Source organism: Takifugu rubripes, chromosome 4 (genome assembly GCF_901000725.2).
Source record: "Takifugu rubripes chromosome 4, fTakRub1.2, whole genome shotgun sequence".
Lineage (NCBI taxonomy): Eukaryota > Metazoa > Chordata > Actinopteri > Tetraodontiformes > Tetraodontidae > Takifugu > Takifugu rubripes.
The window spans coordinates 10,929,212-10,956,383 of record NC_042288.1 but is presented as its reverse complement, the minus strand read 5'-3'; the positions used below and the strand labels follow the sequence as shown (position 1 = coordinate 10,956,383).

At 43.7% G+C, this 27,172-nt stretch overlaps 1 protein-coding gene across 4 annotated transcripts in view; it reads left to right on the top strand.

Moving 5' to 3' along the window:
* pcdh15a (protocadherin-related 15a) overlaps positions 1 to 26,915 on the top strand; it is a 121,918-nt gene extending 95,003 nt beyond the window's left edge. For 2 of the 4 annotated variants that reach the window (XM_029835283.1, XM_029835284.1), the window contains 15 exons: positions 2,128 to 2,237; positions 3,268 to 3,408; positions 4,807 to 4,934; positions 8,687 to 8,902; positions 9,663 to 9,751; positions 10,283 to 10,459; positions 11,619 to 11,837; positions 13,371 to 13,379; positions 14,003 to 14,122; positions 20,040 to 20,061; positions 20,845 to 20,883; positions 21,021 to 21,094; positions 22,173 to 22,287; positions 22,434 to 24,526; positions 25,553 to 25,684. In XM_029835283.1, coding sequence (XP_029691143.1) covers positions 2,128 to 2,237; positions 3,268 to 3,408; positions 4,807 to 4,934; positions 8,687 to 8,902; positions 9,663 to 9,751; positions 10,283 to 10,459; positions 11,619 to 11,837; positions 13,371 to 13,379; positions 14,003 to 14,122; positions 20,040 to 20,061; positions 20,845 to 20,883; positions 21,021 to 21,094; positions 22,173 to 22,287; positions 22,434 to 24,503 — 3,529 coding nt within the window. In that variant the 3' untranslated portion in view covers positions 24,504 to 24,526; positions 25,553 to 25,684. Of the gene's footprint in view, positions 1 to 2,127; positions 2,238 to 3,267; positions 3,409 to 4,806; positions 4,935 to 8,686; positions 8,903 to 9,662; positions 9,752 to 10,282; positions 10,460 to 11,618; positions 11,838 to 13,370; positions 13,380 to 14,002; positions 14,123 to 20,039; positions 20,062 to 20,844; positions 20,884 to 21,020; positions 21,095 to 22,172; positions 22,288 to 22,433; positions 24,527 to 25,552 lie in introns of all 4 variants that reach the window. The other 2 variants (XM_029835286.1, XM_029835285.1) reach the window with 2 other exon arrangements.
* The last annotated feature ends 257 nt before the right edge of the window (positions 26,916 to 27,172 follow it).

Below are 27,172 nucleotides of genomic sequence, written 5' to 3'. Positions count from 1 at the left end.
TCGTATTCTAAATCAGGGATGTGGGTGATGCTGGAGTCTCTACCAGCAGCAGTACATGGACAGCACCATTCACCGAGGGGCTATTTAGTGTCTCCAATCACCCTAATGAACCTATCCCTTGGGGAAAAAAGAGGTCTTACTATTTCTATCCATCGATATATGCACATATATTACAGATTGTATGTATAAATCTAATGTTTTAAGTAACTAAATGTGTTTAGAATCATGAGGACTGCAGTGGCTTGTGGTGATTTTAAAATAACATGAATAACATAAAATTGAAGGGTACTTTAGTGTCCATGTAAAGCCTATGGTATATTTAGTTCTTTTTCCGCAAGCATTTGCCTCTGTGTTTTTCTCATTTTGACGTTCTCTTAAAGGATATAATGGCCGCATTAAGAAATCCCCTCCTCCTGTCCTCAAAAGCAGGATGGATTTTTGCTTCCGTCTGCCTCGGAGACTGCGCTTATACAGTATAGTTATTATCACTAACTGCCCTGTATTTTCCACAAAAAGGCAGCACTACACATACATTGTGCGGCCAGTTTCTTTGCAGCACAGCCTCAATAATGTAATCTCTCAGCATGGGATGCTATATCGCACTGCTTGGCAGAAGAGGGGAGTCATTTTCTTTTCATTCATTTTTCATGAAATGTCTTTAAGTGATATTTGTCTCTGGAGATAGGAAATAAAGCCCCCAGGGTGGGGGGTATATACAGTGGATGTCTTCAGCGGCGTCTCATAAGAAGCCTCCCTCTGCATGTCGATATTCTGCACCAGTTGTCATAAGGTAACTTAGCGGGTTGTTTTACTCCAGTGTGGGGTCCAGACTTTGTCATTTATTGCCTCCGCATCTGTGCATCCTCTCAGTTGTGTCTTGTTTGGAACATTGTGTTATCGGTGTAGTGAAAATGTGCTGGAAAGGAGGAACAGGGACAGAGGAGGAGGTTTGAAGGGTCGATACACACCCTCGCCCGAGCGTCCGCCGCTCCAGGCTTGCGTGCGACTGCCTGGCTTCTTCCTTCTGCTGTTATACGAGGGAGAAATATTTCTAAATGCAAAATTGCCATGGAGAGCTTCTCCAACATGCCCACAGAACTCAATACGGAGGGCTAAAATTCAGACATGGCAGAATAGGGAAAATAAGTCACGCCAGGGTTTCACGAGCCGATGACGCCATCAGCTTTAATCAGCCGTCGCCGACACATGACCGAAGAAGGCTTCCCCGCTATTCACGGCAAGCCACGATCATATCTGCTGGATATGATTACCCACTTGTAGGCCTGACTCATCGGCACGGCTATTTGCCGTTAGTCTCACTCATCGAGGAAAGAAAAACCCCAATCTGTTCCATGCTGTGTTGTTTAAAGCCATTTTCAATTCCATCTCAAATTTATTTCTCAAGACGGGGAGATTTCGATGGTAAATGCTTAGTTTTTTCATTTTTCATCAAGCAAACTGTTGTAGATATCCAGCCAAACAGCCATCTGCTTCCGCCCCAGCATCTCTCCTCAGTCTGCACTTTCCTAAAAGATGAAGACAGTAAGATTCTTTCTCCGAGATGGAACAACCACAGCTGGTTACCGTGGACACAATAGAGCATCAGGTCCATGGGGGAGGTCCCTTGGGTCAGTAAGGATAAAGTGAAACCTTATTTCAGCTTCTTGAATGTTCCTGTTCTCGGGCTCGCAAGTCTGGGTGCAGCTAAGCTAATATGTAGATAAAGGTTTGTTTTTGTTCACCATTTTAAAATGGGGATTGTCCAACGGAAAATGATAAAAGCTCAGGACTAATCCTTGACCCTCATGACTCAAACTGAGCAGAAAACGAGTTATGCTAAAGGAAAGTGTGTAGGCCAATAATTACACCCCATACTTGGCATAGCTCAAAGCGCTGGGAAAAGAGAGGTTAATTCATATATCAATAGTGACACACTGTGTGCACAGCAGACTGTTTTCTCTTCCAACTAATCTACATCAGTCACGCATGAATTAGGAGTGCATAATTAATAACTCTGAAATATCTTGCCTCGTTCTTCTGGAGACTTCTATCTTCATTATTTCAGGTTGTTTCTTTGATGCCAGGATGATGTCAGTAAACTCAAAATTTGTCCTTTTTTTAATGCAGGTTTCCTCCAGTAAGCGAGCTGGCTCCATTCGGCACCCCGGTGGGGACGGTTCTGGCTGCTGCTGTCAATCAAAGCATCTTCTACTCCATCGTAGGAGGCAATGATTTAGGTATGCAAATAAATGTTTATAGGACAGTTGTATAATGTTATTGTACATCATCGCACGCATTTTCTCCTTAAAAAGGAAAATTGCCTTTTTGCATTTGTTTGTTTTCGTTTGTTTGGTTGCACTTTTTTCTTCCATGTTTCCAGCAATGTCGCTGGTAGGGATATAGCGTAAATATTTAAGGTGGTTCAAACCTGGCAGTGATGGAAGAGAACAGATCAGGTTTAGAGGGATCTGCTTAAAGTTTGCCCTTTTCCTGAGCTGCATCAAAGAGCTAAAGATGCCGACAGCAGAAGCATTAGCCTGACATGTGACAGGCAGTTCAAGCCCCTGTGAGATTTTTGAGATCACGATTTTCTGTGGATTCCACTTCAATGGGCTGGGTTTTGATGATCCACAGGCTGCTGTTTGTATGTATGTTCTAATAGGTTTGTCAGGTGTGTATTGTCCAGTTGTTGTTAAAAGATGGCACAAAGGTTGCTCAGACACAAGAATGTGCTTGTGAATTCATTCAAAGCATCAGAGCATCTTTTGTGGCACTGATATCTTCATTTTAATTGTTTAACAATGTCATTCTTGATCGTTACACTGCCTTGACTGCACGCCATCAAAATGTGACAATGTGCTTAAAATCCCGTTAATGATCCATCCGTGGAGAATTATCTAACGCAACGCTAAAAGTTTTAATAACCAGCCAGTCTGTCCTTATCTCCTCATCTGCACTGAAAATTGCAACGGCTATGTCAGGATTTCCAGATCCCAACTCAGCATTCAGTATTCCGAGCCATGGCGCTGATTAGAAAACACTGATTACAACAGTATCGGAGAATCAAAGCTGCGCTGGAAAACCAAAGTAAAATAATCCCGTGAAGGACAACAAATCAATTCAATTCACAGGGCTGCATTTGAATATTGACCCTGAGGTGTACGTGTGCCCAGGAAGGAGGCAGTCTCACACGCACACACAACACACACACACACACACGGCTGCTGTTTACGCTCCCATCTTTCATTTCCTCATCTGCGCTTCCAGGTCATTTTCAGATCAACAACAAGACAGGCGTCATCTCCACAGCCAAACCTCTGGACTACGAAAATGTGACAAGCTACGTCCTGCGGGTGCAGGCGGACTCCATGGAGGTCGTCATGTCCAACCTGCGCGTTCCCTCTAAAAGTAAGGACACTCCATCCGATTAGGGGTTGAAAATCAGGGCCCAAACGATGTTTCACGTTACTCCAGGTGTTGTATTTATAGTGAATCCCAATCTCTCCGTGTGACTGATTATGATTACACGCAGCTTTTTATTGCTGTTTCTTTTCATCACTTATTTTTAGCTGCGTGTTTACCACAATTTTTATGCATAAAAGCATCGAGTCTGCCCGACGACTAGAATGTCAGAATCTCACAAAAACCCTACAGTAAACGTCGGTGGTACATCTTTCCCACAGCTTTCCAAATGACGGTTTTTAATTGCGTTTATACATAATATACATATTGTAATATATGTAAGTAGATGATCACTTAAAAGGTAAATAATATAATGTTAGTATTTGCTTTCATTGCCATTAAGTAAATATGGAGCGTTACACAACCAGGAGGAATTATTGCACCGACAGAGCAATAATTCCACAAGAACTTTGGCAGTTGAAAATATTTTCCTTGATAGATTTCTTTGTTTGCTCCTGTTCCTCATTTTGGGGTTGAATTTAGAATGACTTCATTCTGGTGTTATTAAGTCCGGTTGCTGTGGCAACCGTCCTAGTCCCGCACTCACCATTTGTTCACCGCCAATTTTAATGTCAACAAACGTCTCGTCGGCTGAGGTGAGCTTTAATTAATTGGGCTAATTTTTAATGGCTCCATATTAGTTTGGAAACTTAATTGATGCTGTCATACAGAATATCCACTCTTCTCTTTTTCAGATTTATTTTTTGGGGGTGGGGACACACAGAGAGAGAGAAAGAAGGGGGCCTTGGGAGCATCTTAACGTTATTAACGTAGCTCCACTAAAGAGCGTCTGTCTCATTAGAAGAGCTTCTCTGAAAATGCACTTCAAAGCGTTTCTGCAGGAGATTTAATTTACCTTCTTTAGTCAAAATTGACCCAAGCTGCATTTTTGTGCACATCACCAACCTATTTTCAGTTATGATTGGATCTGCTTCAGAGACGATACTTAGGCTGCACCTTATTAAAATTGATCTAATCTGAAGAAATATGCTTAGATGTCTGCAGTGATGATTGGCTGTCAAGTATTTTTGAAAATAATTTCCAAGTTCTTTTTTGAAGTTGTTGAACATCCGCTGGCCATAAAATGATTGTATTTATGTCACAGCTTGAGGTTAAAATATGCAGGATTTGATATTTGTGGCTTCAAATAAGTTGACAGATGTGTTAATTTAACACGTGGTGCTGGGGAAGATGTCAGTTCTGCAGTTTGTGCATCTCTTGTGATTTCATCGCCCTGGGGGTGCAATAAACCAATCACTGGATGAGTGAAAGCAAATATTATTTTTGGATTTCTTTGTAGCTCATGTTGCAGCGAAACTGTTCTGTTCTGGTTATTTCCTGCAGCTAACACAGCCAAGGTGTTCATCGAAGTGCAGGATGAGAATGACCACCCACCCGTCTTCTCCAGGAAGCTCTACATCGGCGGCGTGACAGAGGACACCAAGATCTTCAGCTCCGTGCTCAAGATAGTGGTAAGAAAGCTAAAGCGCCACTCGGGTATATATACGTTCCTCCAGATGTGCACTTTGACACCTTCCCCGCAGCCATGGTGGGGGGTGTGATCTGATCCGCTCTCTGCAGCGCTCCCTCCTTCCTCCTTCACTTTCCTGCTCTCCTTGAGCTCTTCCACACGCTGGAGGGCTCACTCCGAGCTCAGCTCTGTAGTCCCCGTACGTTCCAGAAGCGGGTCTGGACAGCGTTCTGCAGAAGGTTTCATTTTGTCATGTCGAGTACTTTACTGGAGGCTATGTCTGCTCCTCATTTGTGAGTGGGAGTTATGGAAAATATAATCTTGTTTTTGTGCACAAAATCCTTCCAAAATCATTGCCTGCAACATCTACTTTCAGTTTCATCACTCACCCTCAATGCAGGTGTGCATTGATGCTCTGGAAACAACCAAGTATAAGACAGTAGTAGTTTTTCTGACGTCATGTTGATGAAAAGTGTGTTTTCCCTTATTAACCTCTGATTGTGCTCGTCTAATCCATCCACATTGTAGCAGACACTTGCTACAGAAAATACTAAATCAAGCTCTGAAATTATTGGTTGGAACTTGACCTCAAAGGAAGGAAGACTAATTGCTCACCCTGGAAAATACATTGGACATGATTTTCATGTACTGGTGATATTTTCTTTAATAAAAGCTTTAGAAGAGTAGGTGGTGGTTAAATTAAAAAATCTAATGTTGCTTTCTGATCATTTGACAATAATCAAAAGGTAAATCCAAGAATATAATCTACACACATTTTATTGTGCAAAAGGAATCTATGACATTCATACTAACATTTATTCATTATTACGCATTGAGTGTAGTTACTTTAAAGAGAAAATGCCTCCACAGTGGCTCACCTCTGCCCAGACAGGTTGTGCACATGGGTTGTTTTTGCTCATATCTCATGTGTAACATCTAGTTTATTCAGCTTACGATGAATTTTAAAACACTTTATTGATCTACAAGGCAAAACTCAGCAACCCCCCAGGGCGGCTGCTCGATACAGCATAATCGGATTTGCATTCATGGTGCTGGGCATGAGAGAGACTCCAGGACAATGTGAGGCGAGCAGCAGACCTCCACTGCCCTCCGCTCCTACCCTCCCCGTCCCACCCCCCCCCCCCCCCCCCCACCTTCCATATCTTCATAGATATGAAGTGTAATAGGTCCAATCATAACCGTTCCTTTCCAGCCAGATAAATTCTGAATTCAGTGTTGCATGTGTTCAAAACCCCAAATCAAAGCATCAGAGTCAGAGCCTGATTAAAGTGCAGAACATCGTGGCCACGTGATAATTCCAGAGAGGTGAAAGCTCTCCTGGGAGGGCAGTCGTGAACAATTGAACTGATTTTCAGTCTACTGTTACTGACATAGGGGCAGAAGGAAAAAAGGTTGTTTCTCATCATTAAGAACGCTGTTACTTATCTTTAATTATGTGGCACTTGCCTTCAGTCTGCAGGATTAGACCCTAGTTTCTTTTTATCCTCTTTAGTTTTGGTGTTAAAGGAAGCAGGCTGGTGCTATAAATAGCAGGTAAGTCGAGGAACACAGAGTTCATAGAGTGATTTTATTAAAAACCCTAATAAAAAAGTAAGCCTATTTAATAGTCTTGTAACTTGTAAAGATTAAAAATCAAGAACGTATCCCTATGTGCAAAGACAGAAATGCTACAGGCTGACTAAAAATATTATTGAACAGTGATCTACTTAAATAAAGCTCTGGGGTTAGAAATGAGCTCATCCCTAATCTTCATGTTCTAACCGTACAGAATCATGCCTCACAGGATGGTTACGTTATTCCAGAATTATCTCTGGCTCCATTTTATAGTTCATGTTGATCCATCATGCGCATTCCTAAAATTAATCAGAATAAATATAAATGGGCTGGGAACCATAATTAACACATTAAATCACTGATACATTTATTTACATTAGTAATGGTTTTACCCTTTGGTATAAATTCTACTTGAATATCGGGATGGGGGGGCGTTATTATTAGTCTACAGTTCATGTTTGATAATCCTATTATTCGCGCATCGTTAATGATCCCGTTAAACATAACCAACAGCAATTTGACCAGCTATAGGCTACATCAGTCCTCATTATTTAAAGCAGTGAATTACGTAGAAGCAATGTTATCAATATCCACAAGACACTTGAGTACACAACATATTAGATGTAACACCAGAAGCATCTCTCTGACTGAAAAAGCACCGCGGCGGGTGCATTTTAGAGCAGTCAACAGAGGGATTATTGCCTCCGCATCTGTGTGTGTTTCCATCACACACACACACACACACACACACACACACACACACACACACACACACACACTTTGAACCAGGGACAAATATCTTATTTCAAAATTGGGGAGACGATTAACAGGACATTTTCCCAACTGCAGTGATTGAGTGTGCCGCCATCGTTGCTGTTTAGCAAAACCTGTTTAACATGCTGGTGTTAAACTGGAGGGGAAACATTTATTTCTAATTTTGGTCTATTTAAAATAATTGAAAAGCGGGTTTTGCTAAAGAAAACGGATTTTCCACAGAGAAAGTCAAGTTGTCCCCTGTGCTCTAATGTGGGTGAGATGGTGACTAACAAATTTATTTCCTTTTTCAGTTTTGGATCCAAAAATGTTTAATGTCTTGGTGATAAAGAATGCAACATTTGAATCATCGCAAAAACAAAATACCTACATTGTTGACATAAAAATCAAAATTACATTTACAAAAAGAGGTTTGTGTGTTTGTTGTAGGGAGTACAAGGGGGCAGGCCAGACCCTGTATGGCCCACATACATATGCACTCAGTCAGATTTCTCACAAAGAATCCAAATTCTCCACCGTGTCCACATCTTCTAAATATATAAAACACATCTGTTTGAAGTCTCACATGTTGCCCTGAGAATCTCTGATTGAACGCTTCAATCAGTCCAGCAAATCAAAACCCCTCTTCTGCCTCTAATTTAGAATTGACACCAAAGCGCAGAATATTGGGTCAAGTGCTATCTATAATTTTCCCAGAACCAGATTCTTGAAAATATGACTAGCGTGGAGTGTTTGTACTTGACTTACTTAGGAATGAAGCCGGGCGCCTGTTTTCTCTGAAGATAATCTGTTGAATATTATCACTTCACACACTTCTCGATTTCTGTTGTTTCACTCATTTGGAGTGAAAAGGAGAAACAAACTGAAGTCAGAAGTCATATCTGAGGGTTTTGCATAAGTGTAGCCTGATAAACGGAAGGCTGGCAGCATCTCCGTGCCTGTACATGACAATGACTTGACCTTCTTTATCAACCAGCAGCTCATCAGATTAATGGGGCAAATCAGCCTTTTTCCTTCCCATTGACAGTTTTCCAGCAGTGGCTGTAACATCTCTGTACAAAGCTAGCACCTGTCTTTGGTTTTTTACGCACTGACAGTACTTCAGGGTTAATTAATGCGTCCTTTCAAAGGTGCATCCCTCCCTCTTTCCCTTCCCTGTCAACTGCTGAGGAAAAAAAAAATTGCTCCAATTTGTCATGTGTCGCTCGGACTTGCCCGCCCGTTGCGCGTCAGCCCGGACCTGGTTTGTGCTGCAGAGGCCACAGATGTGGGTGTGTTTCCAGCACAGACAGACTAGCATTTACAGTAATGATGCTAAACCTCGATGTGTTTGAACTGAAATAAAATGAAACATCCAGACTTGCATTTGTTTGCTGAGCCATGTGTCCCAAAACCTCTCAACAGGCCACTGACAAGGACACCGGGAATTACAGCGAGATGGCGTACCGCCTGATTATTCCGCCCACCCAAGAGGGCCAGGACAGCTTCGTCATCGAGACCTACACAGGCATCATCAAGTCGGCCATCATGTTTCGGAACATGCGCAGGTCCTACTTCAAGTTTCAAGTCATTGCCACCGACGACTACGGAGCAGGGCTCAGCAGCAGTGCTGAAGTGGTGGTGAGTGACCGGGGGGGGGGTTCTAAACAGTTACTGAACCTGCTCAACAGGTAGAGCAGCAGCTAATCTTGATGTGGTATGGGTGTGAGCCTTGAATTCCATCAACCCCTCGGATGTCATCGGTTTATCAGGTTTGGATCTATCAGAAGAAACTGCAAAACACTCCGGTGTGCTATTTGTTAATTAATTATAGTTGTTCTGAACGTGGCCTCTGCCCAGCTGAAGAGCCAATTACAGTCCTGTTTTGATGTGCGTTGACATCGTGTACGGCCGTAAGTGTCTGACTCATCTCTCTGCTCTTCTGTCCCTTAATTATTTTCTTGCTCACATACTCCGATTGGCCTTATGTTTCCCCCCACCCCCCGCCTCTTCGCGCGTGTCTTTCCTGGCTGTGGGCAGGCTTATTTTTTTGTTCCAGTGAAATATGCCCGCTAACAAGCTCCTAACGAGACAGAGGGAAGGTCTGGGACATCACCTCGCTATGAGAGGGAGCAGAGAGTGCTTAACCACGATGCTCGTTAATTTTCAAGGGGGAAGCCTAATTTCACGGGAGCCGCTTGGGAGATTAGGCTCCCCAACGCCGAGGCAGCGGCCCGTGCATTTGAGTGCAGCCTCAGACTCGGGACCCGTTTAGTCTGCTGCGTGACTCTAAAACAAGCAATTAGTTGTCATGTTTGGTCCTCAGAAAATCAGCATTTAATTCTGGGAACAAAACATGTTTTCTATCTTTTTGAATATCATTCTGATTTGTCTCCCTCAGGTTTCTGTGGTCAACGCCTTGGACATGCAAGTTGTTGTGTCCACCGTGCCGCCCACTTTAGTGGAGGAGAAGAAGGACGAGCTCATTAGGTGAAACAGTCAGTAACTTGTAATTCATGTGTTTATTGATAAATTGATTTTATGCATGGAAATGAACCTCGTGCACATTTGCCTGTTTAAATAAGGGTCATTTTGTTCAAGGTGGTAGCTCTTTTGCATTTGAAGTACTTTTTTATGTTTTGTGTGATTCACCTGTGCCAAACAACTGCTGAAAGGAAGTTGTATTTAATTGTTAAATGCAGATGAAACTAGGTTTGACATTGCTTTTCAGCCCCTTATTGTTCACGAAACTTGTTTTCATTGGCCTTTTAGGCACACTACATTTAGTCCAATTAGTTGATCTAAAAGGCAAATTAGGAAATAGTTGTTTTGAATAACTTAATGTCTCACTCTAATACATGATTGTGCGCTTCAGGCTCTAAAACCCAACATATTCACGTTAAGTTGTTTGCACTAATGCCATGTGAGGGTTCTGCGATGTTGCACAAGGCTGTTCGTCACCCCTCACAAAGGCAGACAGCTATACTGTATATGCATAACTTGTCTTTTTGTTGGGTTCAGTATTTTGGAGCGCCACGTCCAGGACCAGATTCCGGGTGCCAAGGTGATAGTAGAGTCCATCGGCCCCCGTCGTCATGGCGATGGCTTTGAGCTAGAGGACTACACTAAATCCGACCTGATGGTCTACGCCATTGACCCCCTCACAAACAGGGCCATCTCTCCCAAGGAGCTCTTCAAGTGAGTGGTTGAATAGAGCAAGAATTAAACCCCATCATTTGTTATAAAATGGCTTCCTGATGACCCCTGGCGTGCCGTTTGTCTTCCCTCCATAATTCATAAGCCGCTTGCTCAGGTTCCCCTTCGTCCACATATTCACGCAGCTCCTGCAGGTGCACCACGAGGCACCATATTTTGGGCTCGTTGTGTTTTTCTGTTCCCTCAAATTCCACGCTGGAAGCCCTGGACTCACCTTCCAGTCCTTGAGGCTCGTCCTCGGCTCGTGCTCCCGCTTTTCTGCAAAAACAGGCAGTTGAGGCAACTTAAAGGGAACCTCCATCAGAGCATGAGACACAAGTCAATAGACAACAGCCTCACTTCACTCCACCTCCCTGCTTATCTCACATCGGGCTGTGCGACACCATCTCGTCTTTGTTTCTGTTTATCTCTGGTTACCACCAGAACCACCAGTTCCATGTTGTGGGCCCCCGCCTCTGTCTCTGATTTCAGGTCATTTGCAAAGGCTCCGCTCAAACGCTGAACTCTGAATGCCCCACTCTGTGTCCTTGACTGTTTTCTGCCTGTTCTAATCAGATGCCCAATCACAGTGAAAGGAAACGCCTCCCTCAAACCTAAATAAGTTCTAGCTGCTGTAATCAGAATTAGCAGCTGTTTAAAATGCAAAGCTTGCTTAAAAGATATCATCTTCATCCGTGCTTTATTATAAATATGCTTCTTTAGATGCCGATACTCTTGTGCTTATCATTGAGAGGAGCACTGCTTTTTAAGCATGCAGACCATGTTTGACAATATCAGCAGGGGGGAGATGGCTGGGGGGGGTGTAATTGCATGTAGTTCGGATCAGAGGGAGGAAGAAAAGATCAACAGAGGGGGACGTCTTCAATGCACAGCCCTTTAGAGCACTTTGAATACGACATTGTTTGCAGTTTCTCAGATCTTGGACTTTTTCTCCTCTTGTCCCTGGTCGCAGATTTGCAGTGGGGGGCAATTTTTTTTAAAGTTTTTAGCTGTTTTCATTGAAAAAAGGCAGTAAAATAAAGATCGCTGTAACTATTGAACGAACAGTGAAAGAAGGAATCTGCTCAAACTAATAAGTGATGACATCTATGGATTTATGAGCTGTTTGCTGAGTCTCTTGTTGGCCCCCCTCTGCTGACAGATTCCTCGATGGCAACGTCCTGGAAATCAATAAGGAGTTCCAGCCGTATCTGGGGGAAGGCGGCCGCATCCTGGAGATCCGCTCCCCCGACATCGTGGCCAGCGTGAAGAAGGCCGCCCAGGCCGTGGGCTACACGGAGGGGGCGCTCCTGGCCCTGGCCATCATCATCATCCTCTGCTGCATCCCCGCCATCCTCATCGTCATGGTCACCTACAAACAGTGAGCAATCTCCTGGCTAATAATCAGTTATTTCAGCACTCGATTAATCATATTTAATTTGTTGTCAGAAAGTTATAAAGGACATATATTTTAATTACGTTGACCATTATTACGGGAGCTATTGAGCTGGAGTTTTCACCTTCACTGACTAATTTATTGTTGCAATGTCTGGTATGCCGGCAGCGCCTGGCTCGTGCCCACGTGCGTGCGCGCCGCTCTCCCCCTCCCTTCATCTGTTATCGTCAGCCTGATTGCGCACTCTGCTGGGCTAATCTCCCTGCCCATGCTCCATGCAAGCAGATTAATTAACACTCATTTGTGACAAACATCTACAGCCAGTTGTGAGCGCCACACGGCGTCTTGATGCTACTCAATCATCTTGGCGTGGCGCTCGCACGTTTCATCTGCGTCTGTCCATCCGTCTGTCTCTCTGCCGCTCACGAAGCCGCGATGCGTTTGATTTCCCGTTAGAAAGATAAAAGAAACCATTGCTCAAGTTCTTGTTCCCCCTAATCGTCTGTATGCTGAAAGTGAGCTGCGAACAATGTTGGGGGGACGCGTAGTCAAAGCAGATGGGGCGGATTGGTCGCGCATAGACAAATACACGGGCCAAACGAAAGCAGACGTCTGGCTGGTGACATTAGACCGAACGCACACACATCCAGTCACAGCAGATGGCACTTTGTTGTGATGGCTTAAAGTCGTGTCAAAGGAAAGGATTTAGAAAATCATTTTCAGATTTCTGTCTGCATAATAGGAGCCTTCAAATTGGGAACCATGTAGAGGTTTTGTGAGTCCTGTTTGTTTATTACAAAAAACAAGTAGTAATGAACACATTGAGTATATTAAGCTGTAATTACTGCCCAGCATTATAGGCATATATGGCAATTAAGCTATTAACGGTATCCATCACTGTCATTGAAATTAGACGGTGGCTGGGCTTTATTAAATGTGTGACAGCAGTGCACTGAAACTCATGTCGACAGCCGTGAAGAGAGTTCAAATCTAGAAATCTTAACACAGTCTGCACAGATCACATTTGATCTTTGACCTTCCCGTTTATGCTCAATGTCACCAGTTGGTAATAGTTTTCCTTTTGATATTTGTGTTGAATGTGGTGAACATTAGCATCATTTTCGAGGGCATTTTGGCGAGGTCTGAACCGCCTTTGGTGATCGGTTGTAATCTGGCCATACTCCGGCGAGAATGCGTGTGGTTAAATTGAAGGAATTCCCTTAAAGCATTCCTCGGATATTTTTGTTCACAAGGAGGCCGCAAAAGGTCAATACAACAAGTAAAAACTCTTCATTTCCGTCGTCCCCGGCACAGAGGTACGAACATAATAAACCATGTAGTGTGGAGGAAACACCCAGACGGAATAAATGTTACAGACGTCTGTGGTCTGTTGAGCTTCACATCAATAATATCTGTTAAAAAACCTGATGTTGCAGTCTTGCCTAACCATGCTTTATTTTATCTCCCTCTGCCCTCCCCGACTCCTCTGCTTGTCACTGAATTCCAATGTATCACCAGATTCAAAGAGTAAGTACTTTTTCTTTTTAATATTCTACACCTGCTATCTCCTTTTCCATCTCCGACTTGTTTGTAAAGTATAGTTCCTTTCATTTTTGATGTTCATTAGTTATTTAAGAATATGCAGAATGAGTGAGGCCCATGAGCAAAATGCACAAAGGCCTTTTAAAGTGGCGGCTGATGTATCTTTTAGATTAAGGAATAAATGTTTAATTTAGCAGAAGGATCTCCCTTCGTGTGGAAAATGCCATCCACTTAGAGACAGCTCAACCTGGATTATCACAGAACTTTGGCCTCCTAATCACTTTCATTTTCCTGGTTTTGCTTCAATTTTCCCTCATCCAAAGATTATTCTACTGATTTATTTTGAATACAATTTGGACACTTTGCTTCCAGTATTTGCAGTGTTAGTTGGCTGATTGAAGTTCTGAGTTTGCTGGGGAAGAGCATTTAAGTTGTGAATTATTACACCTCAAATTGACGACCCATTGCCAAATTTCCTGTTGTGTTTTACAACCCCCCGTGGTTTTTAGCCACAATTCTTTTTTTCCACAGTTCTTTTTCTTGAGAAGATGAGATGATTTCACGTGTGACTCAGAAAGACAGACTGTCAATGTGATCTATGGTTACAGGCGACAGGCAGAGTGTGCCAAAACTGCCCGGATTCAGATGGCTTTACCACCAGGAGGGAAAGCACCTGCAGCCGCTGCCCCCACCGCAAACCTGTATGAGGAGCTGGGCGACGGTAGCATGTGAGTTAACACTCTGCCATGATTAATATTCAGCCGTGGTAAACTGCACCCACCTGCTCTTCAGCTGATTTTAAGAAAGTCCAGTCTGCCTCTGTGTTTAATGCTGGGAATGCTGCTGCTTTTGGGGGTGTTAAAAAGGAATTTTCTGTTACATATGGAATAGATTAAGATGTATGTATGAGTTAATGGAATTTGCTGCTGTCCTGAAGAGCAGTTTGCTGTCAGATTTTACTCTATGAATATAATCTTATGCATTAACTGATTACTCCGAGAGCTTCTCTCAAGGTAGGAATTTGACCTTTGCTCAACATTATTATTGAAACTTTTTTGCTTTGTACGTGCCTCTTATTTCCCTGTGGGTGCTGAGGCTTGGAGGTCTTTATGTTTGACCCTCAGCATAATCGTGATAAAAAACAACGCTGAATGATGTAATGTCCATAGGTGGACCTTAGATGAGGAAAGGACGCCAGGTTGGGGTCAACTCTTTGCTGTTGTCATGTAAAAGTCATAGTAGCTTATTGATTGAAGTGAGTTTTATGCTGCCCAACACTGACACAAAGAGCCAGACAAACGGCCAGGTCTGATGCCATTTGAGGTTTGGATTTGAATCCCAGTTAGAAAATTGTTTGCACTATCATGGAAAGATTTTAAATCCCCGTTTAAGCTGCTGCTCTCAGGCAAAAGCCACCAGGAGACATCATTCAGGCCCTCATCAGTCTGTAGAACTGAACTCCATATTCTATTAACCCCACCATGATGGCTGAGTGTCAGCAGAGATGGCTGCAGTGTGTGTGTGTGTGTGTGTGTGTGTGTGTGTGTGTGTGTGTGTGTGTGTGTGTGTGATTGCAACAGTCTCTCTGGCAGGGATGGCTGCAGTGTTGCCCTTCAAAAAAAAAATCATGCATCATCCAATTTATTCTTGCTTCTTTTTGCTGCTCCTGTGTTTTCATCTTACCATTTTTCATGTTTCCTTTCTGTTGTGGCTTCAGATTTCAGTAAGTAACAACAGCACATATACTGTACACTCAGGTTGTGAACAGAACTACCACAGTTTTGATTAGAAATACAGCTTCTTTCGGGATATTGTCAGTGTAGTTTCATAGTGCGCTTCATCGGAGACTAAAACCTTTGTATGTTTTAGATTGTTTGTAATGTGATGTTTGTAAATCACTAAAAAAAACCTTTGTATTTTGTAAATGGGGCAAGTTTTAGGGCTGTAGAAGCTTAGCATCCAGTACTGCTGTTGTGTCTTAGTTCAATTTGCAGGATTTTGTTTTGTGCTCTGCTGCTCTCGTGTAGTTTTCTGGTGTTTTGACTGATTGCACCCATGCAGCCGCCCTCTGTCGATGGCAGTTCTTTTCATTGTATTGTTGGACTCGGGCCCAGGCTGTAGGCGTCACAATTGCATTATTTCAACTACAGCAATTTGTACAGTAGGTCGTCAACATTTGTCGGCCCTCATCACTTACACAAATATATATATATATATATATATATATATATATATATATATATATAAAGCCATGTCATTTAAACCAGTCTGAGGAACAGTCAGAATCAGTCAAGACAGGCTAATGATAGCGCTGCTTCTGCTTCGCTCGAATTTAGTCTTTCGACTTTTATGTTTAAAGGTTTTTTCTTCTTCTTCACCTCCTCTTTTACTGTGGCAGGGCTAAAAAGTCTGTCATTGAAGAGGCAGAGCGCCAACGGCTCCTTAGCACATTCGCCTGTCGCGCCATCACAGCCCGCAGCAACGGAGCGCTGCAGGTTAATTTGCCCAGGTCGGAAAGCAACGTGACGTTCCTTTCCGACTGCAACCCACTCACCACTCGCAACCCCCTCTATGATGACAGCAGTCCCAGCAGTCCTGATGTCTTTGCACAGAGGCGCGGCTTGCCTGAAAAGCGATGGACCGCCTCCCCTTCCTATTCACCCGGGTCGGGGGGGTTCAGATCAGTGCCTGCTCGCATTCACAGTGGACTGCCGGGTTGCGAGGGGCCAAGGAGGCAAGCTCTTATGGACCCAGACGATTGGGAGGCATCAGAAGCCAGGAAAAGGCTGCAGAGTTTCAATACACTTCAGCTAGGAGACAACACAGACACCAAGCTGTCCGTCCGTCAGCAGGCCAAGCAGTTTGAGCAGAAGGTCATCCAGGATCAAACCCTCAGGCAGAGCAGAGACTCCCCCAGTTCTCTTCCATCCATCATTTTCAGGAACAGAAACAGTGACTCTGTAGTAGAGCTGCCCTCAGAAACCCTGCTCTCCATCCTGGACCACAGCACGGCAACTGTGGGCAGGGACGCCCCACCAGTGGTTGTCGTATCCCAGGGTGACGAAGCACGCCCCCAGAGACCATCCCAGCTTGATATCAGGAGGTTCAGCTCCAGTATCGGCAACTTCATGGCACTTCAACCTTGTCAGATCACGGTGGAAATGATCCCAGACCCACCAGAGGATCCTCCGCCTCCCCCTCCAGAACGGCCACCTCCCTCCTCCCCAAAAACATCCCCTCCTTATAGTCTGCCATCTACCCCTCCTTTACCCTCCCATCTCCACAAACCCGAGTGCCCCCTTCAGCCGCCTCCTGGATCCAGCAGCCAGGGGTCCCCCCCAACACCACCACCGCTCCCCCCACCACTCTCCCCAGCGAGCAATCAGCTGTGCCAGCTTCTCCAGTTTGTTCCAGCATCTCTGCCGCCGGTGTCCTCACTGCGTCCCGTCTCGCAGCGAAAACACCCCCCTCCTCCTGAGTCATCTCAAACTGACTGTGGGAGGAAAAAGGAGCTCAAAGGGATCCTGAAAAACATCCAGAATCTCGCTGACATAGAGAGGTCCATTGCCAACATGTACAGCCAAGTAGACAAAAACTACAAGGTGCCCAAGCTTCATCCTAAACCACAAGTGACTGAAGAATCCGAAGACACCGAAAGTACTCAAAGCTCGGATCCCTGGGATGAGCAGAGCACCACCAAAACAACCAAATCCACTTCCGCAGATGACTCAACAATTACGAACTGCGCTGAAAGCGAACCACGTCCCCTGAACGCGCCATCAGAGAGCCAATCGAAACCAAGCCCAGACTCTGCTGACCTGAGTGACTCCCAGTCCACCGTGTTCTGACTGCTCCTCATCCACACTTTTCCTTATTTCTTGTCATATTTCTACTGTACGCCTTCTTGTTTGTGTTTCTGCTGATGCTTTTTACTTCCTACCTTGTGTGAAAATCAAATTTCGCTGTCATCTGCCAAGAAGCATGCTCAGTTCCGTCACGCTCGCTGCTCCTGTTGCTCACTGGCTCGCACTGCAGCAGGAAAGAGGCTTGCATACATTGTCAATTTGGCTCCGTTTGTTTCCAAGTGTTCACTATTTCAACTGCTACAAGGTCTAGGATAGCGCTAAGTATGCCCCAGAATGGGCAGATTAGTCAGTTTTTCATGATATAAGTATGTGATTTTGGTTTGCAACACTAACATTAACATTTCATAAGCAAATCCACTTTAATTCAATTAAATTGAACAGCAAGTGATATAGCTAGCGATCTTACAACCCTGGGGTCTGTTTCTTGCAATTTACTGGCTGCCTATGTCTGATTTGAGTTAGTGCTTAGTCTTCCACGTGAAGATAAGAGGCTAGATAGTTAGGATACAGCCCCTTTGTGCAGAATCCAAATATGGCAACAGGAATAATGTGTAATTTTAGATGACTGGAAATTAGCATAGCTGTTAAGAATTTCCCATTGGTATGCTAATTCTGTGAAATCAGCTTCGGGAGATTCAAGGAGGATGATCACACATTAGTTGATTTAACATATTCAGAAAGTTGTTGCTGAGAATTAAGCTTTTACAAAGTATTAAAAAATGCTCTAATGTGCTTTTAACAGGAAATACACACTGCGATATTGAAATCACCATTTCATGCAAATAAATACGCCGACATTATTCTGCGCTTTTCCTCCTCGTTTCTCTTTTAAATGAACATTATCTCCCGGTTGGCTGTAACATTCCCTGGCAGGCTCGTGCTGGATGAAGACAGTCGAGCTCTGGGGGACCTGTCTATTCACATGTCTGTAGAGATCCTCCCAGCATGATGAAAGAGTCACTGTGGGGTTTAGCTACACGCTAGAAAAGGCTAATTAAAGAACCAATCAATCATTAACCAGGGCTGCTGCCTATGGGACTGTCAGCTACTGTTACCATTTCTTTTTCCAGCCTTCTGACCTCCTGCCTTCCCTGTTTGTCTGAGCTTCTCTCCCGCATCCTCACACTCTGCAGTCAGCCATAATACTTTTCAATCCACAGGCTCTTCTTCGTAATCCCCCCATGGTTCAGAGATTCCCTTAACTTCTTACCGTTCATTTCAGTGGAACCGCTGGTTTTTGATTTCTGCTCTTCTCTGTCTTTCTCTGACTGCCCTTCATCTGTTTGTTTCACCCTCTGTGCCCAAAGGCAAGTGGTCTTACGATCCCTCCCTCCCCAACATTGTAATGTTCGATTCATCACACATTCCCCATGAGCAGATCGACAGCCTGCTAATTCCGTATTCCATGTTCACTACGTGGGGTAAACTCCTTTTTTCAAAAGGCTAGCAGCTCCATGCTGTGTTTTTTTTTTTTTTTTTTAACTCTTAAGAACAGAAGCCTCCATTTACACAGCTGATATTATCGAACAGTTATATCATGGCGAAACATCTTGGCAACACAAGCAGAGTGCAGGGATAAAAACAGGTTAAAAAAAGTAATAAGCATCAAGAAAAGTGGCAGTGATGCTGCGAAACAAAACTGGAACAAAAAGCACCATATGGTCGCAGACGTTCCGGTGGTCTGAATATTCGTGTTCATATGAAATGCTAAACTAAATCCTTTGTTGCTTCTGTGCGCATGCTGTGTCACAATCCAAGTTCATTATGTTTGTCTTGCATGAACACAATGAATCTGCTGGGAGCGGCTTCCTGGCACCTGCACAAGAAATGTGAAACAAAAGCCAGCTGATTCGCATAGACATAAATTAAAATCACCATCTTTCCGCTATGCACATACATATTTTAGCTTTTAAAACCAGTTGATCCGTTAAAGTAGAAACCTGGAATCTCTCTCTCTCTCTCTCCTTCTACCGTCTCTGCATCACTTTTCTGAATCTTTACCTACAAGCCTGCTCTTCTGCAAACCACGTATAGCTTCTGTCCTTGGGGGAGTTTTCTCTCGATGTCACATGAAGCAGTTGGAGCAAATAGACAGGGATCAGGATCCACTCTGATCAGCAGTTGAGCTGGGATGTGTGGCTGGCTCCCTCGGACCCTCCCCCATAGTAACAGATTTTAGATGTTGTCATTGCTCGGCCATATATCTGACTGTTAATGTCATCAGTACTACTGTATTAAAGGGCCCTGATAGGTTAAACAGGAGGATCTAACCAGGCTTTTCCATTACTCTGTTTCTCTTTGGGCTGTGCTGAAAACACTTTTATCCTCCTGAGCAGAAAAACCCTCATTTAAATGCAACACATAGGATGATGGTGAGGTTTGTGGAGGGAACCAGAAACTGTTTAATTACCTGCTTTGATCACTCTCCCTGAATCTGATTGTTTCCTGTGAGCCAAGATAGAATTATATTTAAAAATAGTTTTCTTTGAGACTTTAATTCTTGTATTCACAAAGTTTTTTTTCCAGGTGAGGGGGGAGGGAAGCATCAAACGCCACCATGATAAGATGGTGGCTTTAGGGGATCTGTAAAACTGAACTGAGAGCTGCTTATTCTGTTATTTAGCAAATGAAAAAGCACTGTAAGTAACACATTGGTCAGCAGAATGTCGGCATTCTAGTCCTCTAGCTTTAGTGCTACTTTTATATGAAAATCCTGGAAGTATAGGTCCAAGTATAAACATTCATTGCTTGTGTTATTTCTCTTTTGTGCCTCCCACAGCAGACGAGGTTATGGCAGACAGGTAAGCCTTCCTTTCTTTTTTAAAAATCTTATAATTCCAGGATTGTTTTTTTTATATATTCTATTATTCTTATCTGCAACGCTGTTGATGAATACTAACAAAAATGGGATTTAGGCAAGACTTTCAAGCCTGACTGCATCGCTTTAATTTGAAGCCTGTTTCTGTTCCGCAGCACTCATATTATACAGAAGATAAACGGATTTGTTTTAAAGAATAAAGAATCCCAGTAAAGTAAATTAGCTGTAATGCCAGTAATCATACACAGGGGATCAAATGACCCCTTTTCCCCCATTGAGTTAATGTCATCCCCATATTTCCATTCGCTCCTTTATATGCGCAATCGGTGGCAATGTCCACTTTGTTTCCTGTCAGAACAATTCTGACATTTCAGGATCTGAACAAAGGATGGATAACTGACACTGTGCCTCATTTGTGCAACAGCTGGAGCTGCTCGTGGTCTCTCTCCTCATTGTTTGTGCGTCCAGAAACATCACTGCGACACATTTCTGTCAGGCCCCAGAAGGAACTCAGTTCTCTGTTCTGCAGAGGCACAAGGATAGAATATTTCCACAGAAGCTCCTTTAAAATATCCCATCCTTCCTTTCATTTTATCCCAACCACTGCGCCTGATTAAAGGTTTACATCAGTTTTAACGCTCTGGCTGCACACTGCATCGTTACATCTGAAGGATTTGTAGAGTGTACTTTCCGTGGTGTTTGTGTCTCTCCTGGACTTTTCCTTCCTTCCATGACCGTATCCTTCTTCTGTACTAATCTCTGGCAGCAACAGCAACTGCTGAGGCCATCTCTGCTGAGACCTGAGGTAGAAACTTCCCACTTCTCTTAATTCAAGGGGATTGTGCTCGTACTCCCAGTTTCCGCTGCTGCTGCTCTTCTTGTGGTCCGGCCTTCCTTCGAGCAGCGTTGAGTGATTTCTCTCTTTGCCTCCCTGAATCACAGGAATTCTCCATGGAGTCAGGTATCGACCCAGGCCAGGATTACTATGCGCAAGACTACTATAATTACGATCAAGGGTGAGCATGCCGCTGTCTGTCAACCTCGCCTCCTAACAGTCTTCCTTTGATCCCAGACACTCGTCTCTATTGTTTTGTTTAAAGAATTTACAAGAGCACAATCTTCCAATTCCTGCTGCTTCAGTGCAGCATTGAAAGTTAAACTCAAGTTTTAAGAGGTTTAAAACCTAACTAAGCATAATTTATGCAGCCATTTAACCTCCCTATTACCATCAAATGAGCCAGACTCAGACATCTAAGTGCGAGAGACACATTTACTTTGAGTTAATGGATGGGGGGGGTTTAGACGTCCCCCTCACATCGTCCATATGGCGTGAAGAGGGGAAAATATGGAAGCCGGAGCTGAAACAGCCAATGAGAAAATGCTGTTCAACACTCCTGCTCTATGACAGATGACTTGTACCAAGCTGAGGAATTATCTTGTGAGTTTAAAAAAAAAAAAAACACTTTAACACAATGTTTATAATAACACTCCTATTAAAGCTCAATAATTGAAATGGTTAATAGTCATTATGATACCTAATCAATGCAACCATAATGAAAAAACTGCACATAAACACATAAAGTGGTTATTTTTACATTTATGTTGTATTATATTAGATAGATTTTAGATATTTTGAAATAGTTTTGTTGATTGATGCATTTGTCAATAAACAACAAAGAAATTGAGTTTTAAGTAAATTATCTTTTTTTTCTCTTTAAGCCTCTTCTCATGAAAGCCAAACATGCTGGCTAAAAATCAGCACATTTGAGGATAGTTACACAACTTAATGCTCAATGTCAAGGTTTTAATCCTTCAGTCCTTCAGCTGTTATCATCAGCGGGTCCACTATCCTCTGGTTCTGTGTATTAAAAGCTCTAAAAAGATTATTTTTCTGCTTGCAGTGATTTCACAGAACTGTAAAACAGTTACATACTGCTACTGCTGGCAGTTGAAATAATATCAAATTTTGGACTGAAATGTGATCTTGCAACAGCTGATTGTTTCTGATGCTATTTTAGGTATCATTGAAAGAATATAAATATTGCAACCCATATTTATTCAGTTATTCTGAACATGTAATGCAATCTCTTTCAGATATGACCTCCCTCAATATGGCAGTCGAAGGAGGCTAATTACACCTATGTATGATGAATATGGAGAGGTAATCATGGAGGATGATGGGTATTATTACAGCCCTCATGGCCCTGAGGTATTATGTTTCCATATATTTGAATTTCACACTCTGTAACTATGTCAAAATTTCAATTATGGACTTAATAGCGTGTGTGCCGTGTGCGTTATTCTAACATCATCAGGCCATATAGCAGGTTGTTACATTAACTATGACTGTCCTAGGGTCGAGGCAGAATGAGAGGCCGCGGTGGCATGCGAGGCAGAGGCCCACCAAAGAGAGTTGCTTTTAGGGATGTCCCACCACTAGATGAAGTCGATCAAACTGAACCGGCGGAACAAGCTGAGCAGTCAAAGGCCGCCAAGAAACTGAAATCTGTGATGAAACTCAGCAAACTTCTTGCTGCTGGCAAAATAGGGCAGGGATCTGGCGCCGGTCCTTCTGCACCATCTCCATGGAAGAAAGCCAAAATGTTAAAGTTGTTTGGAACCAAGAAAAAGGACAAAAATTACGCCAAACTGATGTCCGCCCGGCGTATTGACAGTGAGGAGAGTCTGGCTGATGGACCGGCACTTACAGGACCGATTGACAGCAAGTCGGAAACCCGGAGTCGGCTTGGAAAAGCTCTAAAAAAAATCAACCTGGGCAACAAGTTACAGCGCCGGCGGAAATCACAGAGTAGTGTGAGCCATGACTCGGTCACAGGTAGTGAGAGAGATGAAGAAGCCTCACAGGCAACCAGCGAGGATGACAAGAAGTCTAAGGTGTCCATTAGCATCACGGAAAGTGAGCAAGAAGCAGGTACAAGTGGGAGCGGCAAAGGGAAAGGCTCGGATGAAGAGTCCTCTGAGAAAAGCAGCGTTGACAAAGATTATCTGAAAGTAGATTTAGACCGGGATGATGCCAATGAAAGCACCGTGGATTCAGAGGAAGAGCCCGATGAAGAGCCAGAGGATTCTGAGGAGGAATCCAAATCTGAAGGAGATGAAACTGAGAAGGAATCTGTCAGCGAGAAAGATTCTGGGACTGAGAGAGAGTCGAAGAGGTCATCGGCTACAGAGGAAGAGTCGGGAACAGAGAGAGAGTCAGAGTCCAGGAAGTCATCGGCCACGGAGGAAGAGTCGGGAACTGAGAGGGAGTCAAGGTCAAAGAAGTCATCAGCCACGGAGGAAGAGTCGGGAACTGAGAGGGAGTCAAGGTCAAAGAAGTCATCGGCCACGGAGGAAGAGTCGGGAACTGAGAGGGAGTCAAGGTCAAAGAAGTCATCAGAAACAGAGGAAGAATCTGAGTCAGAGAGTGGCTCAGGAACAGAAGAAGACTCTGGGTCTGAGAAAGACTCAGAATCCGAAGAAGAAAAAGAGTCGGGAACGGGAACAGAGAGGGAAACGAGCACAGAAAAAGGATCACCTACAGAGGCAGACTCTGAGGAAGATCACCAAGAAGATCTAGATTCAGGGAGCACCAGGGAGAGTGGCTCTTCGGCACGCTCCTCCTTGAGATCATCAGCGACCGAAGCCAGCAAAAGAACCGGTGCTTCAGCCATTAGTGGCAGCGGGACCACAGGAAGTGAAAGTTTGAGTCGGACAGACAGCAGCCGGACCAATGGTGCTGCATCTTTATCTGGCTCTAGTGCCCGGTCATCACGGAAAACCAGATCATCAGGAAGTGCAGTAGTGTCAGAAAAATCTAGCGAAGAGGTGAGTGAGGCAGAGTCAGGGACGGGGACAGCTAGCGATGCTGAGTCAGGTTCAGGAAGTGAAGGTTCTTCATCTGGTAGGTCCAGCCTAAAGAGAATGTCTGGCACTGAGTCTAGTGGAGGGCTTTCCCACAGCAACCAGGTGACGGAGCAGAGTTCCCTGGGTAGTGAAGAGAGTTCAGGAAGTTCTCGCTCAGCCAGTGGCAGCAGGCGTTCCAGGAAGTCCTCGTTGAGTCATGGATCTGAGGACACAGTCACAGAAGAGGTTGAGGAGGAGGACGAAGAGTCAGAGTCTGTTGAAGAAAGCAAAGAGTCGACTAGTGATGAATCCAAGAGGTCCAGCATGGTATCTGAACACCCTGGACCCTCCACCGCCTACAGCGGACCCCCCTACAGCTCAGAGATCAGAAGCATCAGTGGCACCTCTATGGAGACATACGGCGGACTGTCTCCCATCACCGAGGTGGATGAGGATGCCATCTCCTCTGACAAACCTTCAGAGAGTTCTGCCTCAGACACTGGCAGCACATCTAAGAACTCCGGCGAAACAGAAGCAACGTCAGATGAAGATTCAGAGTCTGAAGGAACTTCCTTCTAGAGGAACATGTTTACCAGTGACATGTAAGAGTGTGTAAAATCGATTACCCTTGCATGAGAGTGAAGGAGGATATCTTTTCTTGACAGGAGGCCTCAGTCTTCCACCTTTTCTTCGGCTCTTCTCAAGGGCAGCCTGGTGGTGTTTTCTGCTGCAACACACCAGCTTTGTACTTCTGCCTTCATCTCCGTGATGTCTCTTTAGAGTGTTTTATGCTTTTTCTTGAATGTTTTTGTCTCTTCTGTGCCTCTTCTGCTGTAGTTCCTGCTATTACATTTTTTTTTTACTTTAACACAATTATTTTCCTGGAACAGCAGCACAGATGGCGGGGAGATAGAGTTAGAGATTGATGTATTTATCTACTTGTTTACAGCTTGACTTTCTCCTGTTACACCGGAGGAGCTACTCCAGTCGTCAAAGTTGTCATTGGCTATAGAAGTATTTACCAGAGAACAACCATTGCACATTCACACTACATTCTATCGGCATATGCTTAATGATGTGACAGAATTATTGATTAAATACTATTTAATAATTGAAAAGTCGTAATTAGATTAATTACAGTGCCCCTGTAGCTTCATTTAGATGAATCACAATTAATGTGCATTTATTATCGTGTCATCTCGTTGGGGCAAGACAATATTAAGTGGAAGGTTTTCATATTCCACGTTGAGCCTATGTCGGTCAGTCTGTCAAAGGTAGACTTACTGTAGCCCCTGATGTTCTCTGAGGGTGCTTAGAAGTAAGCTGGGCATCTCCTACGTACTTCCAGTGGAATCTGCCACTAATGTTTTCTTCGCCTCATGTTAGGCCAGAAATATTTGGGTCAAATGAAACCTTCCTTCTGTGCAATCTGCTTTTCCTTGGGTTGGCCGCGTCTCTGTCAGGCCTACTTTTGTAGATCCTTCTGAGTGTACTTCCTATAGCTGTTTGTGGAGATCTTCGTGTGGGGAAAAAAACTTCCCTTTCCCCAAAAAACTTGCATGACTCTTGTGTCAACAACGACCTCAATGTGGATATGTATTAATTCGGTCTTGTTCTGTCTTCTCTAGCTTGGAAAGAAACGAATTATGCTGGTTTTAGATCGAGAAAAGGAGAATAGCACAGCAGGAGAGGAGAGCAATACAGAAATCCAGCGGGACAGACTCCCCAACAGCCACAGCAATATTAACGGGAACATCTACCTCGCACAGAATGGCACTATAATCCGGACTCGGCGGCTGCCCCAACCAAACAATCTGAAGGTGGGCTCTCCGTGCCGGCTTGGTAAGCAGTTTAAAAAACTAGAGAAGCTGGGTGTGACGCTTGAAGAACCTGCTCCCATCAGTAGCATTGAGAGCCCAGGGAAGGACACAGAAAACGGAGTAGGCGTGTGTGTTCCTGCTAATATGGACATCACGAACAAGCAGTCCTCCTGCGGCTCCATGGGAAGGACCATCACAAACCTGACAAGTTTCGGCTCCAAAAATAACATTACCAAGGTCTCGATTGACAGCAACAGCAGCCGGAGCGTGAATGAGGAGCAAGAGACTCATGTTGACAACCACAAAGACGGGCACACCGAGAGCCACACTGAGCCCCCAGCGACGGACGGGGAGGAGCTGTGGATGGGACCCTGGAACAGCCTGCATATACCAATGACAAAACTGTGACCGGGCCATGGGTGACATGGACTCTCCTCGCATTCTATCGTAACTGTGTTTGGATTCATTTCAAATCAGATTGTGTGCCTCAAGAAGAATAAGACCTTCACAGAGAACTTTGTCCAGCTGAAATCTATTTAACCATTATTTTTCGTCTTATCTTTAGTGTTGCAGCGTGAGAGCGGCGAGTGCCTCAAGGACAAAGATTTTTATTTGATGCACATTTGACTGAATTTTTCTTATCATTTAAAACAAGAGGGTTCTTTCGAAGGTTTTCATAGTTTGCTTTCTCTTCACTGCCTTGTCATCCTTTACATCCTGACAGGATCACAAAGAGATTTACAACTGTCTCCTTATCACCCTAAAGAGAATCTGCATTTAACAAAGAATTTGTCACGATTGTCTCTGAAGAAGGAAAAGATGCTTATTTTGCTATTGACTTGCAGAGAGATAAAGATTGTCACAGATAATTTCTTGTTTTGAAAATTTCTGAAGAATATCTAATATTTTTTTGTCTATTTTGTATCTAACGCAGATGGAAGAATTAGATAGGTCAATGGTGTCATCGCTGTATTTCAACAGTGAGATATGACTGTATGATCATAGTGTTTTTATATGCACATTTGTAACCTGAGAATGTGGTATTTTATGCCCCTTTACATCGTGCAGACCCACTACGTCAATGATAATTTAATGAACGATACATCAGGAACCCACAAAGGACTACCAAAAGAAATGTGCTAGATTCAACAATAAAGATCTAACTTATTTTAACGTGCATTGTGGAGCATGCTTTTTGTGGGACTAGGTCTGACTCGTGTCAAGGTTTTTTTTAAGTTCTTCAGCTGATTGGGTTGAGCTACTAGAACTTTAAATGCAAGCTAATAGAAATTTATGGTTATAAAAAAACTAGTCCTTGAAAAACCTGAAACCCATGGAAGTGGAATAGTTGAGGTTGAACCTTTTGTGCAGATGATATTTTTTTTCTTTCTCAATTGTCGGCACAAGCTGCGAAACGATGAAAAACAT